At 45.3% G+C, this 17050-nt stretch overlaps 1 protein-coding gene across 6 annotated transcripts in view; it reads right to left on the bottom strand.

Moving 5' to 3' along the window:
- LOC121592147 (tyrosine-protein kinase Src42A) overlaps window positions 1–17050 on the bottom strand; it is an 89360-nt gene that overhangs the window by 63226 nt on the left and 9084 nt on the right. For all 6 annotated transcript variants that reach the window (XM_041913513.1, XM_041913516.1, XM_041913514.1 and 3 more), the window contains exon 3: window positions 9962–10056. In XM_041913513.1, coding sequence (XP_041769447.1) covers window positions 9962–10056 — 95 coding nt within the window. The remainder of the gene's footprint in view (window positions 1–9961; window positions 10057–17050) is intronic.

Raw genomic sequence — 17050 nt, 5'->3', positions numbered from 1 at the left:
AAGGATAATATTGCAATTTAATCGCGCTCAATAAATACACGCACATCGGACTGGCGACACCGTTGCGTACTGATCTCGGTAGCAAAAGGGCTCGGACAACGCGGCGCGATTTGTGGCCCCGCTAGGGATGGCGGTGGCCGACGACCTGTTATCTACCTGCCCGATCGATCGCACGGGCACGATAAATCGGTCGCAAACCTCTGCCCCGTTCGCAGCACCAGACGCACCGCAGGCTCAATAATTTATTGATACGTGGCGCGGGCCGCGATCGTTCCCTTTCCGTTTCGTCCGTGGTGCATCATACGGATACGCGAGCATCAAAGGGGTTGGATGGGGCGATTTGCCCGAACAAATATTGAAAATGTATTGGCAGCTTGACGAAGACGACGACGACGACTATTGTACGCGCAAATAATGAGACACATTCGGGAGAGACAGTGTGTAATTTGCATGGAAAGCGAAGGAAAAACGTATTGTAGAACTTTACAGTGCGCGCGTCCTTGCTGGGGAGGGGACACACCGCGAACAATCGATCCGCACAATCGGTAATTGCACATTTAATGCCAATATTTGCGGGGCCTCTGGCAGTTCTGGGCTTTAACATGCCGTGCCACAAAACCGATGGGTGGAGAAGAGCGCGTCAGCGCAATAAAACAATATTTGTCCACGCAGCGCAGAAGCGAACAGCAACACACCAACAATTGCACAAATTTCAATGTCAAAAACAAAGCTCGCCTACAAAAGGGTCTCGGTCGGCCCCTGGCGCCCGTCCCGAAGGATACATATATCATATTTGCATTTGCAGCCCAACCCACCTCCACCGGTGGTTGTATGGAGGAACGTTGACGTTGGCGCGCTACCATTTCCTAGTCGCATATATATTCGTCCGGCGAAAAATATTTACACAATTGCTGCCGGTACCGGCGGCGGTTAAAGGTAGTTTACGACGAATGCCCACGTTTGCACGAGGCCAAATTATAGCGGAATTAATTAAGATGCGACCTGAACGGCGAACGTGGACGGGGGCTGTTGCCTTCCCCAGCGCCGATGTCGAACGATTTTAATTATGATAATGTAAAACGATATAATATTGATGCGATGTTGATGAAAGGGCATGCCTAATGCTGTTTACACACACGGTGGTGGGACCGCGAAGCACTGAAGTGCAGTGTCCGCAAGATGCGCAATCGTTTGACGGAAGCAAAACATCGCTTTTTTCCTTAAACGACATAATCAACAGCGGAAAACAGGAAACAATTAAATGCAACTGCGGTAAACGGGTTTTGTGCTAATTCCCAGATTTTAATTGCATTTTTGTGCCCAAATATGTCTAAATTTTATAGCAGTACCCAAACTGATTCACGTATTTGGATTTAAAGAGCGGTTTCGTAGAAACAACAATGTCCAATACTTCTTCAAACTTTATTCTCTGTTTAGCGTAACCTTAAACTACTCGTTCGAAAGAGGATTGAGCAATTCAGAATCCAAAATCCATTAGCTGAACCCATTTTTTCCAGGTCATTCTACTGATCGGGACAGTTGCGAAATGGAAACAAGTGGAGCGATCATAGGCACAGGCAGCGGCGGATATCGCAAAGTCACTCGAATTGATCATATCTGCCGCCGCGGAGCACATAACAACGGCACACATATGTATGTGCCAGCACAAGAAACGACCCGACTGGTGTACCGTTAAATTTGCCGTATTTATAAAGAAAGGACTTGGCAAAAAAAACTCAAAGAGGACAGTTGGTGAGGTCAAAGGCCTTGGACAGATAGTTTCATTTAAAGTTGGAAAGGAAAATTCAATATATACAAAACGATGCCAAAACAATCTTACATAAGGCTAGCATTTGCCAACAAAAGCGACCAAATCTAGATCTTCCAAATATGTTCTTTACTTTCGATCCAAGTTAGCCTTCTTCCATATGCCGGATATAAAGACGACCCAAACAAAATTGAAGAAAACTGCTCACACCCCATCTCTTTATCAGACGACGCGCTATTGAACTGCACCAACAATTATCGATCGCCACGTTCCAATAGTGGTGGCAGAAATGCTGCTGCTGTTGCCACCGTCGTTTGCTTGCGCGCTTGCCTTGCTGAATGTAAAAAGAAGCCCCCACCCCCACACTTCACCCTTCGCAAAGACGATCTTGTCCGGGCATCGGGTCGCCATGACATTCGCGTTGTTGCACGTCTCATTACGTACGTCTCGGAAGCTTAAGCATGTAGCACACACGCACACTTGTTAGACGGAAGGTCAAATGTGACCCGACAAACATTCCACGTGAGAATCGAACAAGAATATTTTACAATACCGGAATGAAAACCAACCATTGCTAGAGTCCGGGGAGGTATCTGGTGAGACATTTATCACCATTTGTACCAAAACATGCATGCTTACTCGACAATCAATAAGCGTACACCGTACAGAAACAAGTACGAAAACGCAAAATCAATCATATGTTAAGGTAAAGCGGATTCCAATCCATCCATAAACAATCCCGCAACGGTAACGGGGTTTTAGGGTGGGTGCGAAATTCGGCTACACTTCCCGTCGTCCCCGGCTGACCCTGAGGCGGCGAAGCACGGATGCATGGCACGCAGGACACGACGCTGGTTTTGTTTACCACCAAACGCCAGTTCCTTCGACCCGGAGGCGACGGACAACAATACCTCGAGCACACACACACACACACACACACAAACCGGTGGCTACGTGCGCCGGAAGAGGTACAACTCCAAATCGGAACCAAAGACTCTTGCTGTTCAAATGGTGATGATGATGTTCCGAATCAGATCCGGATGGTGTTTGAGGGTAGAATTTGTGGTAGAAATTAAAAATGGATGGTATCATTTGATGGTTTTGATCAGCAGAAGGACGGCATAGAATCGGCGGTACGAGCATGGCATACGGAATGGCTTCTTAACAGAGTGTTTCAACATATCCACAAGGTAAACATCACAACAACACATTACTTTTGTTTCAACAATCATGACAACAAAAAAACTGTTGCAGAGTACAAATATTTGACTGGAAAGTCCTCAGAAATGTCCATCCAAAGCTGCCAGCCATCAGCTACTCTCTAGCAAAGCTGCAACGACTTCTTCCGTGCGTTTCGCACATAAAATTCGATTCGGAATTGGAAAACCCCACAACTGCGGGCAACCCCACGAGAGGGAGTGGTGCATTCAAGCAACTGCCAAACGCGCGCTTCATAAAGACTCCTTCTCCCCGCGTGGTCGTTCGGTTCCATCAACACCATCGCACCATCAGCTGACGAGCCCAATCATGCTGATTGAACTGTACAGTTGACCGACTTCAGGGCCGAGCCAACGGCAAGACGAAAGCATGCCTCCACTGCGTCCCAACGGAACACAACACCTCCGTGCTACGTCCAAAGTGGTTGTTTCTGCGTAATCCTCGGGTACCCCAAAATACAACCACCGACAGCTAAAGGTCGCTGGGGCCGAGTGACTGAAGCAAAAATGGATCCTGCACACCAGACACACGCACACACACATAGGGCAGCCATTCCGTTGCCACTTACACACTTGGCTCATTACCATAGCGAGAAAGGTTCTGCCCTTGACAGTGAACTGGCGCAACTTGATGGAGCGGCGAAACGTCCACCCATGCCACGAAACCCGGCTTTTCTTAACGGCTTTTGTTCGTGACCGAGTAAAAGGTCGTAATGTGGGAGGCATCTTTCGCCGGCCGTTGCGCAACAGTAACGAAGTATCAAAAAAGGGTCGAATGATGTTGGGTCTCTTTTTTCTGGTAACCACATAAGGACACCGGTCGGTACTTTAGAGAGATGGCACCAAAAGATCCCACAACATGAATCAACAATTTCGTGCACTTTAGTGCTAATTGAAAGTTGTTGCTCTGTATCTATACTTGCCCTGCTGAAACTGAACTACCAAAAATTGTCGACAACGCATGAACAAATTTGTATGCTTCTAATTTAGCGTAATCGTTTCCGAGAATTGACGGAGGGCATCGCCAACGGAGCTGACTTTGAAAAAGTTGTTCTGGTTTTCCCACCCGTCTGGATTCTGGGGCTCGTGTTAAATTTCTTTCATACGCATCAAAGGAAACTACAATCGACCGAGATGATGAATCAGAAACACACGACCGCACAACGCTCCCACCCACACCCCCGAATGTCGACTTGTTTTGTTGTCTGGCTTGGGCGAAGGCCGCACACGAACACGAATGCAAGCTGTTGTGTGCAAGCTTGAACGTGCTGCGCACAAACGGGCAGTGGGAATTGCCTATCTTCAGGCGCTTATTTCGAGGAGAGGAGAAGGTACAGTGATGGCTAAAATTGTCGCAGATTCGTTAGAGTTCGCGCAGAGTCAATTCAATAGTTGCTCGTTATTTAATCATTTAAAATTAATAATTTATGATAAATTATAATATTTTCAACTCTTCGATAGGCTTTTAATAGCTTATGTTTAGAATAAAATTGAAAAACTGAAAATGTCTTGCATTAACACCCAATCTGTAAAGTACATTGCCTTAACTACTATCGGACAATACTTCCAGCGTTCACCCTACATTTACGACGACAGTATCCACACATCGCGTTACGTTTCGTTTTATCACATATTCATACCCATTGATGACACACCGAGCAATGACTATTAAAAGCCATGGGGTGCTTTTTGCCGGTGCAAAGTGAGAATTGCATGTCACACGATCATAAAAAAATACACTTGATCACAACTTCCACGCGTACGGACGGGTTGGTGCATTGTGCACATTCCATCCGATTGAAAGCGCACGGAAACGTAAAGCAAATTAGACGCAAAAGGCAAGAAGCGCATGATGATGCGTTGTGCTCAGTAGGTCAAAGTGCACCGCATACTTCCTCCCGCATGAGGAAGCAACAAAATAATGCCAACTGTTATATAAAAAAAACGGCCCGCTACGCAACGGGGAAGTGAGCGGATCGCCGTCCAATCCAATCCGTCATAGTACACATATTTAATAACACACTTACTCCACACACCACTCCGCACCACTCCGGCGCGGCTCTAATCGACTGGATGAGCACAAAGGACGTGCTTGGCAGGCAAAACTTCGCCGCTACACGCTACAGTGCCTTCTGCTTTGGGTTGCTTCGCAAACCGAGCAAAGCCGGGGGGCGAATATTTCGACAATCGTTACTATAGAGCGGCGGCGCCACCACCCGGTAGCGAAAACACATGCAATAATCGCACAACCAAACTCACTCGCCCACGAGCTGCAAAAGCCTGCAAAAGGACAGTTCCAGCGCGCGAGCGGGGGAGGGAAGGAAATGGTTTCGCAAAAACTCATGAAACGTTGAATTTACCCATTAGTTCGACCAACGTCTTTAGAACTAAATGGTCGACTAGACACTTACACACACCCAGCCGCACATATGGGGCGATACGTCTGAGCGATGTAAGCGGTGGATAATTCGAAGCGGAAGTTACCGAGCAGCGAAACCATCGCGGCAAAAGCACATCAGTCGTTATCGTTGCCGGTGTAGTCATCAAGTTATCGTTAAATGGCGTTGTTCTGGTACAACATCCTCTAGGTTTTTGTGTATCATTACATGGCCGTTGGGCGCCGGTAGAGCAAAACTGTTTACCATGGCACAATTTATCGGCGCAGGAGCGCAGGTGGTTGAAGGACTTCATCAGCAACTAAACAACAGATGTGTATTATTATGCAAAAGCTAAAGTAATGGCACACATTGTAGTGTCGTACTATGAAAATCTTACATAATTATCATACAGTTAGTAACAAAACAAATTTCCGTTGCCATCTTTTTCAACAAATGTTGTGTATGTTTTCTTTTCTTTTTCGAGGTTATTGTTGACTTCGCCAAATGTGTCTCATTTACATTTCTTGTTTTTTTTTTGTAGAATTAACTGTTTTTATTTTTTTTGGAAATCCGCTGTGTAACTATAGAATTTTTGTTATGTTTTAAATTTTAGGTAATTTCTACTGCAAAATGCACCAGATAAACAAAGTTTGGAGAATAATCAACAAATCAATATTCAATTAAATACAGTTAACAGTTACAGTTAAAGGGTTGGGTACTCCTTTTTTTAATTGTACAAACGAACAGAAAGCATTACTGTAAAATACATGTTAAGTAGGGATTTTACCTTTCTTCGAAAAGCGAAATTAAAGCGAATTCAAATACGAAACGAGTGTTCATACCTTCAACACTCGTTTCGTATTTGTTTGATGCAAATCAAGGGAAACGAGCAGTAGTTGAAGCTTTAGCATTTACGAGGCATAATGTACTTCATTTCATGGTACAAGTATCAAAGGTACAGTACGGTACAATAACTACAATTACATGCCAAAAAGGTAAAAAAGGAAGTTGAATAAATCACCCTCCAAAAAAAATCGAACTCAATTTCCCGCAACTCATTGCACGCGGCTCTGCTCGGAACGATTTGTCTTACTGGAACATTCGGCACATGGTTCTATGGGAACTGAGCCGGCAGTCGAGAACGTAAACATGCCGGCCTCGCTCGGTTTTATGGGATTTTCGTTTACGTCGGTACTAAACTCTTCTACCCGTGGTTCAACGTTCCACTATTGTGTTGCTCACTAAACAAGACGCCAAGAAGAAAAGGGACAGCAAGTGAAAGGGTTTTGAGGCGAAGTTCAAAAATAGTTTTCTCCTCTCGCCCGTGAAAGAAACTGTGTGCACTGTCCGATCGATTCCAGTTTACTGACCGAGGGAGGGTAGTTATTTTTCAGCTTCACAGTTCTCTTCAACATGAGGTACATCCTCATCATCATCATTTATCAATTACAAGTTCCATCTCATCTCCTCGCAGTAAATTTGCACCCCAAGTCGACTGCGTTTCCTTAGCGTCCATCACCAACAACTTCACGAACTAATTTCTCTTGCTCTTTCACCGGGGCCGTGGTAGGAAAAACGGTTCGGTTTACCAGTGGCGGTCGTCTTCGTGGCTGGTGAAAAACATGCTCCACGCAGCGACGTACCCCATGTTGGACGCCACCAAGGTTAAACCGCCAGCTTCGTTTACCGCTCACAACGTAAAAACTCCTTCCTCCCAACCGCAACATCGAAGCTAACGGACCGTTGAAACGGACACAATCTTCCAAACAGCTCAGAAAAAAAACAACAGCAAAAAAAATGTAACTAGAAAACGAGAGTAAGTGAGCTGCAAAGATTCCGGATGAAAAGGAAACGGGTGCGAAGCAACAGCCAAGCTCAACGCAGCAAAAGTGAATGCATGCGCAGCAATCATGCCGAAACGCCACCAACATTACAGTGCAGTTTCGTGCCATCATCTTCATACGAGGCCATGGACTGCCCGTCGTTTAAATTATGCTGTATGCGCCTGTATGAATGCACTTGTTTATCATCAACCGTGGTCTCGCTTTTCTTTTCATCCGTCGGCTTACATTTTCACTCGGCAAAGCAAAGGAAAACAAAAAGAAAAAAGGGCCGGGAAGCGGGTGAAATGCGTAAGGAAAGTTTTGGCTTTACATTTTTAATTTTCACTTTTCCACAGGTCGTTAGCTTTTGAGAGGGGTAGGGTAAGCAGAACGGCCAGCAGTAATTCAAAATAAGGCGGCATCTTTTGTCGGCAGTCGACACGAAAAGAGGATACAGTTAGGAAAATGATAATAGGCAACCCGGTTGTACGTGAATGGGTAAATTTGATGCAAACGTCGGCAGCGCGTTTAGCAATTAAATTGTCAATCTGTTTTTTTTCCAAAAGTGAATGGAAAAGACGACAAGCGAGAGTATAATAAGTTGTTAATGTTTGAATAACCTTTAACTATAACAGAAGCTATATGAAACATATATATTATCGACACTGCTTCACTTTCACAGCCTATTTTCTGCTTATTTGTTGTACTTCAAGGACATTTTTCCTATTCCATTCCTATTTCCGATGGTAGCAAAGCGCTGTAAAAAGCTGCTGGAAAATGACACCAACCAGACACGGCAACTAATTTATGCAGCGTGTGACCCGACCCGTGTGCACAAGGCGCAGGTGGATACACTTTCGTTTACCTTAGCATATAATCGAAAATTTAATTATTCATCCTTCAGAAACCCCGGCACCGGCCACAGCATCTGATATGCTAACCTCAGCATGGAGATGTTCTCGTGGGAAATTCAGTTCATGCGACCTACATAGTTCCCTCCCTTCTTGAACCGAGACTCTCCTCCGCTCAGTTTCATCTCCAGCAAAGCGCTTGTGCGCTCCACATCTTAACGCTTTCCATGGAAATACTTAACGCTTTTGAAAACGAAAAATCCTCCCCCATCCCCCATTCCAAACCACCTTGAACCGTAACCGTCTGCACCGCATGTTTGACCTATCGCGTTAACCCTTGGAGAGCCGTTGTGCAAAGAACAAACGCGAGTGAGCGCGAGCCTAAAATTTGCCAAATCCATCTCTCCTTCTTACCAACTGTGTTGGGACGCGGTGGCTGCTGCTGCTGCTGCTGGCTCCACGAGCTGAACCCGTTGCATATTTATCTTTATGCTGCTGTTGGGTTGGGCCCGTGTTTATGCTTCCAACACGGACGGCTCACCAATCCGTGCAACAGCTGGCATCGTTTTTTGGGGAGCGATGCTTTATTTTTGTTTCCCATTTTTCGAGACGATGGGACACGGCGGTCGTTTTCCATGCTCTCTCTCTATTTGTTGTTACTTTCAACGAAGCTTGTTCAAAAAAATAATAATAATAACAAAACCCTCTCATTGAACGTGTTCAAGTGTACAAAAGAAAAATACAACCGCGTGTGTGTGTCTTTAATATGCGTGTTGCTTTTGCAGCATCTTATTACTTCGCTCAACTCAGACAAATTGGCGAGACTTGCTGTGCTGCTGCTGCTGTTGCGACCGTCCCATTTGGGAGATGTAAAACTATGCAGCGCTGTTGCTTTTCATTAAGACGCCGCTCGCCTGTTTTCCTCCAACCGCTGCGTTGTTTGCGCTCTAGTTTGCCGCACCCGGCGGCCGATTACCCGAAGATGGTTTGGGCTGGGTGCACCCGTTTTTCATCATCTGCTTCATTGCGGGTCGTTGCACACACATCTTGATGCAGCGGCGGCGGTCTTTTGCCCGCACACGCACTATATGACGATTGCGATGTGGAATGTGTTTTTCTTTCTTTCTTGATTTAACGATGCCCAATTGTTTGTGAGCAGGGAGGAGGGACGATGATTTACATAGCGTCCAAATTCCAGCAGAGTGCGAAGCGCAGAATGCACTTTCCACACTGGGTTTTCCATACCGCGGTGTGTGAAGAAAGTGCGGCCTGATGAAACAACCACAACAATGCATGTACGAGCAAACGCGTTGATGTAGCAGTAAAACGATTGGCCTCCTAGTTTCATCCATTGGTTTTTGTTCAAATGAGCAAAACTCCAAAAGCAAAAGATGAGTTGTTGAGGTGCCGAAACAACAACCTGAATGCCCAAATCAAATCACCGACCAACAAAAAAGAGGAGAAGATTTAACACGTTAAGCCGATTGCACCGCCAACACGGTCGTGTGCTGTAAAGTGCTGAGCAAAAAATCATAAAATTATCAGACCGTGATTGATAAATGAATTAGTTTGCAGAGCACGAAACGCGGGTCGCCCGGCATCAGCTGCACTCACGCGAGAAGATTAGACGGAGGAAACCAGGGTGAGCATCGCGCAATTGACCACTGAATGGGATTTACGGAGTGAATCTTTGAAAGGCAACGCTAACGAGCAGGCTAGAAACATGTAATTAATTGCTGCAGATAACGCAGCCGGCGACCGAGGTCTAATCAAACATTGGGTGAATCGTTTGTCAAATTCAAGCTGAAGACTGTTATACAAGCGTTGGGCGACATTCATCGCTTTAAAATCGAATAATAAAAAATAGGTTTTTTTGACTTGTTTTTGATTGCAAAAAAAAAGAATTAAAATCGACAATACTTACGGTTCCGCTTCGATGGATTTCAATTTGGCAACGTAGTTTGAAGGAATGTAGCCTTCCTGTCGTGTCTTTTTACTGCGAGCTAACCACCAGTCTCCCTGTGGGGCAAAGAGAGTAAGAATAAGAAAGGATAAATCAACGAGAATAAGCAGAAGCTATTAAACGAATGGTCAAATCAGGAACCCAGTTGAGAATTTGTTAATTATCGATCGATTCATTAGCGATCGAACGATCGATCAGCAGCGGCGAGCGGCAATTAGAACTTTCACGCACAATCAGTGGTGCGTTTTTTTTCCTCGTTCACTCCCTGGCTAATCTCTTCCATCGTTAACCTTCCACTGTTCTCAAACTACAACCCCAGGAACGGTTTCTACCATATGTGATACGATTTCTACCGCCTTCTATAGGGTTTCCCCGTGTGTGGTACCAGCGAGCACCTCCGTGTAACACGCACGATTGGAGCCGCCAATGCACTTCAAGCCAGCACACATTTAGGTGAACAGGACCGGGCCAGGGCTGGTGAAAATGTACACCCTAACTAACACTCGGCACTAGCAGCCGTTCTGTGTGTTTTGCACAAACCGGAAGCAGCCACTTGTAATTGCTGCCCGATGCAGCTACGGCTTGTGGGTATGTATGCTAGTTGTTGTGTATTATGCACACTTCTTACGAATAACGTGCGCTCGCGTTACGTTTCGAGAGCGATCGCGACTTGCCCCCGTACTCGCGTGCACTTGGGATTGGATGACGTGTGCCAGTGTATTTTCAGTTCAAGTGAATAATCGTCAAACATACACGCCGGTAGTGGGGCCCTTCCACCTACAACAAACTGGTAGAGTGAGGGTTAGACAAAAGGCCAAACTGGCTATCGATGTATCCATTCGATCGACATGAAGATATGATCTAAGAATAGGTTTAAGAGAAGACTAAGAGAAGTTTTTGGACTTAAAATGATCATCAATCATAAATTGCCGTGATAAAGGTTCATTACACAAAAAAATAGAGGATTTGTAAACAAAAAACTAAATTTCACACATGTTTCAACGCCTAACATAAGAGCTAAAAAACGAAAATTATAAATACTATTAAATCCTTTTAATGAGAAAACAAAATACCAAAATAGGAAGAAAACAAGAATATTTGCCACACAAAAACAATCAGGACGAATGCAAGAGGTTTCATCAGATAAAAGACCATAAAACTGTTACTTGTTCACAATAAAAGTAATAAACCATTTGTACGTCATCTGCTGCAAGCAATAAATGTTTGCAAATTTACACCAGACGCGGGGTGTAAAGTTGTCTGCAATTGGATGTGCAATTTCTAACAAATAACGCTCCTCCACATCTCTTCAACTCTCGTGCGTCTATTCGTACAGAAAGAAAGACATTTCTACACTTTATTTGATGCGCCAAATTTTTATTGGTTCAATGACGTTGCACGTCGTACACGGCCCCTTTCAAGAGGAAACATTGGCCCCACGTATCATGCAACTTCCTGGAGAGAAGGGAACACAAACCTCCGCGGGACAGAAACAGATAAATGCCGGGGCCGATTTGCGCAAAACCTGCGACGACCTTGGAGCTGGTGTGGTCAGTACCCACAGTTTTATCATCACGCCACGCTTCATCGACCCCTAGGAAACGACCTACCGAGTCGGACACATCAGAATGGCACCAGCCAATCGTTTCCTTTTATTTGATCTCCTGAACACATGCAGCAATTGTTGCACACGAGAGAGTGGGTCTGTGTGCATATATTGCGGCGGCTGCCAAGCCTGCCGCAAAACCCTTTTTCCCCTTTTATTTTGTTTTGGAGACCACCACTTTTCGCACCGTATAACTGGTGCAAAACAATGCAACCAACAGCATTTTGCGCCCTGCACAATCCACCAGCGTGAGAACTAAGCCAACCCTCCACACACACACACACCCAGACGGAAGGACGGACGGACAGACGGGTCGGACTGGTGACAGCCGCGCCGTTGTTGCAACTTTTTTTATTTGCCTCATTCTTATGTCCATTCGAATCCACCTGTTTTTTATCGCACTGTCTGTGTGTCTTTCGCTACAGTACTGGTCACTTTTTGGTGACATGTTAGTTCTAGGGCTTTTTAAACATAAAATACTTTTCATTGCATTCGATTTGGACGCAACAGCCGTTGCAACAAAACAGCTCGATAGGAAAGATCTAACAAAAAAGGTTTTTTATTTGTATAAACACATGGAAGGGCAATATTAACGTTGGCTACGATTTTCAATAAAAAATCAAAGTCCAAAACATGACACTAAAGAGAGCTTTTCTAAGTAACCCTTAATTGGAATAGTATAAAAAACTAACAAAGGACTCTTCTACATTTTTAGCTTAAAAGCTTAAATGTTCAGCCTGTCACTGGAATAGTATTAACCATCCAGGTTGAATCCATTTGACAGTTATAATCCGCCATTTGGGATTTCAGCAATTGCATACAAACAAAGATGCATTTTAAATTTGTTTTTTTATTTTTTTTTCTTCGGTTTAAAATGAGTTATAGTACTTCAGTAAAAAAAAAATCAACCATTTATGAGCTAGCCTGATCACGCCTGCGACAATATCGGCGTTTATTTACATTTTTTCAGGCTGAAATAATCTAGAATGAAAATCTGAGTTGTGTGTGTGGTTTTGCATGGAGTGTTGACATGATTTCAGCCGCCAGTTGTCAAACTCCATATAAAACAGCTGACTGATATCGTAAAAGCCTCCAAAAAAAGAAATTTTGCTTAGAAAGGTTGTGTAATAGAAACTATTCTTATCCCTTAAAGAAGCTTTATGATTATACGGTAATATTCAAACGAAACAATGCAAAGCATAAACCCCCATTACACCTTTCCCTAACAGTGCGCCCTTTTACGTCCCACACGGACCATACTGTGCGAAATGCTTAACCGGATAGCCATTTGTCAGGCAACAGAACGACACTAGCGATCGATCCGGTTAGCATCCGGTATGGTCAAGCCGGGTCGGTCGTGCTCGTCCGCTTGAAACAAAATGGCACTGCCAACAATCGCCGGACAAGGATGACAATGAGAGCGAACCCCGTACACAACGTACGTTCGCACGGAGTGTCTGTGTGCTGTTCTGAGCTGCCGGGCTAGGAGGAGAAGATCATCCCCGCGAGAGAAACGAATAGAAATAGTATTGGCAAAAGGTGAAAATGTACAACAGCGCAACAAATATAGCAACAAAACTATTCTCCTCACACACACAAACACACACACATACACATGACTGGAGCAGCATCGAGTAGCTGGGACGGGCCGAAGTAGCAAAGTCAGCCAGCCGGGGCCGGAGCGGAGGAGATGTCTTCCCAAACCGGTTCTATTCCACCAGCATCGTTGACGTGGGGGCCGTCTGTCGACAGTGGAAGAACAGGGCGAGCACATGTAAGGTCAGGTGGCTCCATCCCCAACGCCCCCGCCCCACCCAACCTTGTGTGCCACACTCCCTTGGTCGATTGGTCAGCACGGCAAGATAATCAGCAAGGGTATGTTTTTGGTGTTTCAGCTTTTATCATAGTTCGCCGACGCAACTTATGTACATAGACAACTGAAGCACCAAGAATCGGCCTTGCAGAAGTGGCAGAAGTGGCGTTTTGATAATTGAAATATTCCACGCCCCAGCTCTAACGCTCACACACGCACACAAGTACTACATTATACGTCCCGGATAGGAGCAACACACCCATGATGGATCGGTCTATGCTGCTTCACAGAGCATTCCCAAGCGTTGTTGTTGTTTTGGAGTACGAGGAGGTCCCGCAGTCCATCATTCAACACAAACACACACACACACATAGACACACACAATGAAGCGAGCACCATATTCCAAAGACCGATGCAAAGCACTTTGTGGTGGTTGTTGCGAACAATCGTGCCCTCGTGTTTCGACATTTATTATACCAAGTCTCACCAAACACCACCGAGAAGTCGGCAAATGGATTCAAAACCTCCGGGATACACGCGGGACCGCGGGCTTGGGACCCAGCGCAAAAGGAAAAGTCTGGTTTGGACGGAAGTCAGCGACTGCATCGCTGCGTCACTTGCTTCATTCTCTCACGTTCTGTTGGAACGGGAAAGCGACGGATCGGATGGGATTGGGAGATAAGGTTTGGGAGGAGAAAGCAACGACGACGACGACGACAACGACGCTGTTTATGTCACATTAGGCGTACGAGAATGCAAAACAGCCTTTGCTGTTTGTTGATCAAAACCGTTTCTTATGCTTGCGCTCAAACTTATGCAGACCAATGAAAGGGTAATAACGATTGGACTGATTGTTAGCATTTCTCAGAAATTTTATACGACAAAGTGCAATTTCAATGGTGTCTACAGATATTGCACTCACAACGTTGAGATCACTGAACATTTATAACAAAATTTTAAAACTGTAAATGTATTGTAAGGAGAAAAAACAAACACAGACCCAAATTATTTCAAAGAATTACAAATTGCTTGCTAATTGTCCTATGAAGCTGGCTACAAAACTCAACAACATTTTAAAACCAGCTAATTTCTCCAACAAACATAACGCTTTGCCGCAATCGAACAGCATCGCATGAGCGTGAGTAACCAAACCGGAACAACTAAAAAAGAAGGTTAACAGCCGTTTACGCTGCCCATACACACAGGCACACGCACAGACAAATTAATTTAATTCACGCCTAACGCTACTGTACGGCGACCAACGGTAATCGATCCGCGGCGTGCCTGTGTGGCTGTACATTTCAAATGCAAAATGGCCGATGACTTCCGTCGCATCGCAAGTCCGGGCCTGTTCCCGGATGATTGACGTGTTTCGAGTTCAACTCCGACGTTGAGCTAGCCTGCTGGCATGCGTTCGACGCGTTGGCCAGAGACGGGGTTAGAAGATTGCGCGACAATAAAATGATCACCACTGTTGTCACGACCACTTCGAGAGTTCTGCTAGATAGATCGATCGCTTGCAACTTCTGCCCGGTGCATCTGATAGAGAGCCACGTGCAGCAAACACGATGTGGTGCATCGATACGATCAAGTTGGGAATTTCCCACGGGAGAATGGCTTTAATTTATTGTCACTACACGTACGCACTCCCAACGGGTGAACCGGTACTGGCAATGCAGGGACGTGATTTACACATCGTGCAGCAAGGTTAGAACTAGTGATGGGTAAAATTGGCAAAAATCCGGAGTCGACTCCTATCATACTCGCCTGGAATCGCCAGGAGTCGCTCGGAGTCATTCAGAATCATCCAGAGTCATTCAGAATCGGAGTAATCCGAAGTTAGAGTGTTCCGGAGTCGTCCGAAGTCGTCCGGAGTCATCCGGAGTCATTTGCAGTCGTCTGGAGTCGACCGGAGTCGTCCAGAGTCATAGTCTTCCGGAGTCAGAGTCCTCTGGAGTCATCTGGAGCCTTTAAGAGAAGTTTGGAGTCATCCGGAGTCGTCCGGTATTGGAATCGATCTGAGTCGGAAGGAGGCGGTCGGTTCTGTTTTTGCTGTCAGGCATTACATCTCCGACACCGACCGACTCCGGACGACTCCGGACGACTCTGGACGACTCCAACTCCTTACTACTCTGACTACAGATTACTCCGACTCTCCGAGCATGGATGCAGGAATTTCCTCTGATGCATCATCTTCTTATCAGCATGCTTCTTCTAAAATGTTGACCAAAAATATACTAGCTTGGATGCAGGAATTTCCTCTGATGCATCATCCTCTTATCAGCATGCTTCTCCTAAAATGGTGAGTAAATACATACACTGAAAGTCCTTCTTTCACATGATGTGCTCCATGTAGCACAAAACATCCTTAACACCTACGCTAATTGGATGTTCAAGGTTCAAAGTGTTGCTTTAAATCGAAATCTCGTCATAAGCAAATTCTACACACATCAATCATATTCTCCTGCTAGTAGCTTCACTAAATCAGCAGGCACTGCTATAATCATGTTGCTATAATCAACACACCAAGCGAGTGAACAAAAAAAAAAAACAACTCACATAATCCACACGAAGGAGAAAGTAAACTGCAACCGTTGCTTTGCTTTCGTTTCACCCCAGCTTCGCTCAACTACCACTGCTAGGTCTGTCCATGTCCATTGCTAGGGCTAGGGCACGGAACGCGCTGACGATCCGCCATTTAGCTCGGACCATTATCTAATCAACGCAACCGGGTCCGCCGGGACGAATGCGCTTCACGAGGCGGAAAAAACGGCAATGGCAATGAAAGCATAGCCGGCACTCCCAACCGCCACCCGCACACACTCCACAGAGGCAATCATGCGAACGCTGAGCAGACAGTTCCTTCTTGGCTCCGTGTCTGCTCGGCGGCTCCGAACGGAGACAGACCATCCAGGGCCTTGCGATTTGATGAGCCGGCGCACGGAACGACCAATCATCAATGCAACGATTTTTCACTCCTACTTGGCACAGTGTGCTTGGTGGGGCGCGCTTCTGCCGCGTTTGACTTTTCTCCGGCTGTATCACTCCTTTCCCTACGTTCGCTTCGTTTGGAGCATATGATTTGCGCCAGGGAGAAACTTTCGCTTCCGGTGCAGACATGGGCCGTCCTGCGCTGCTATTGCTCATCGTCGTGGTCATATGTTGTCCCTTTATAACGGTGTGTGTGTGCCATGCGAAACTGTTTCCATGACGGTATTAAAGGGTAAAATAACAACGACATGACCAGAGGAATTTGGAGCATTATGGTATTGGTACGACATGCAGCGAGATTTGTTTATTGAAGGAACAAAGTCCAATAACATTGCAAATTAAATAGAAATTTACTAACAAAACCTTACATAAACTAAAACCAAGAAATGAGCTCGATTTTCACAGTTGAATAACAATTGTATGAAGTCTAATTTAATCAATTGGTTACGGTAAACTTAAGCAGCGCATAGTTGCATGATTAACTTAACCCACTTTAAACAAGCAATGAACGCTAATGAACGTTTTTCCGTAATTGTTCGAGAATAGATAACTATCGAGAACTAGCAAACTTGTGGGGAAATATAATCACTAAAAAATCAATACCGATTTCACACCCAGTCTAGACCACCCTGGTGCACAC

This window comes from Anopheles merus, chromosome 2L (genome assembly GCF_017562075.2).
Source record: "Anopheles merus strain MAF chromosome 2L, AmerM5.1, whole genome shotgun sequence".
NCBI classification, from domain to species: domain Eukaryota; kingdom Metazoa; phylum Arthropoda; class Insecta; order Diptera; family Culicidae; genus Anopheles; species Anopheles merus.
This window is presented reverse-complemented; position numbering and strand designations above follow the sequence as displayed.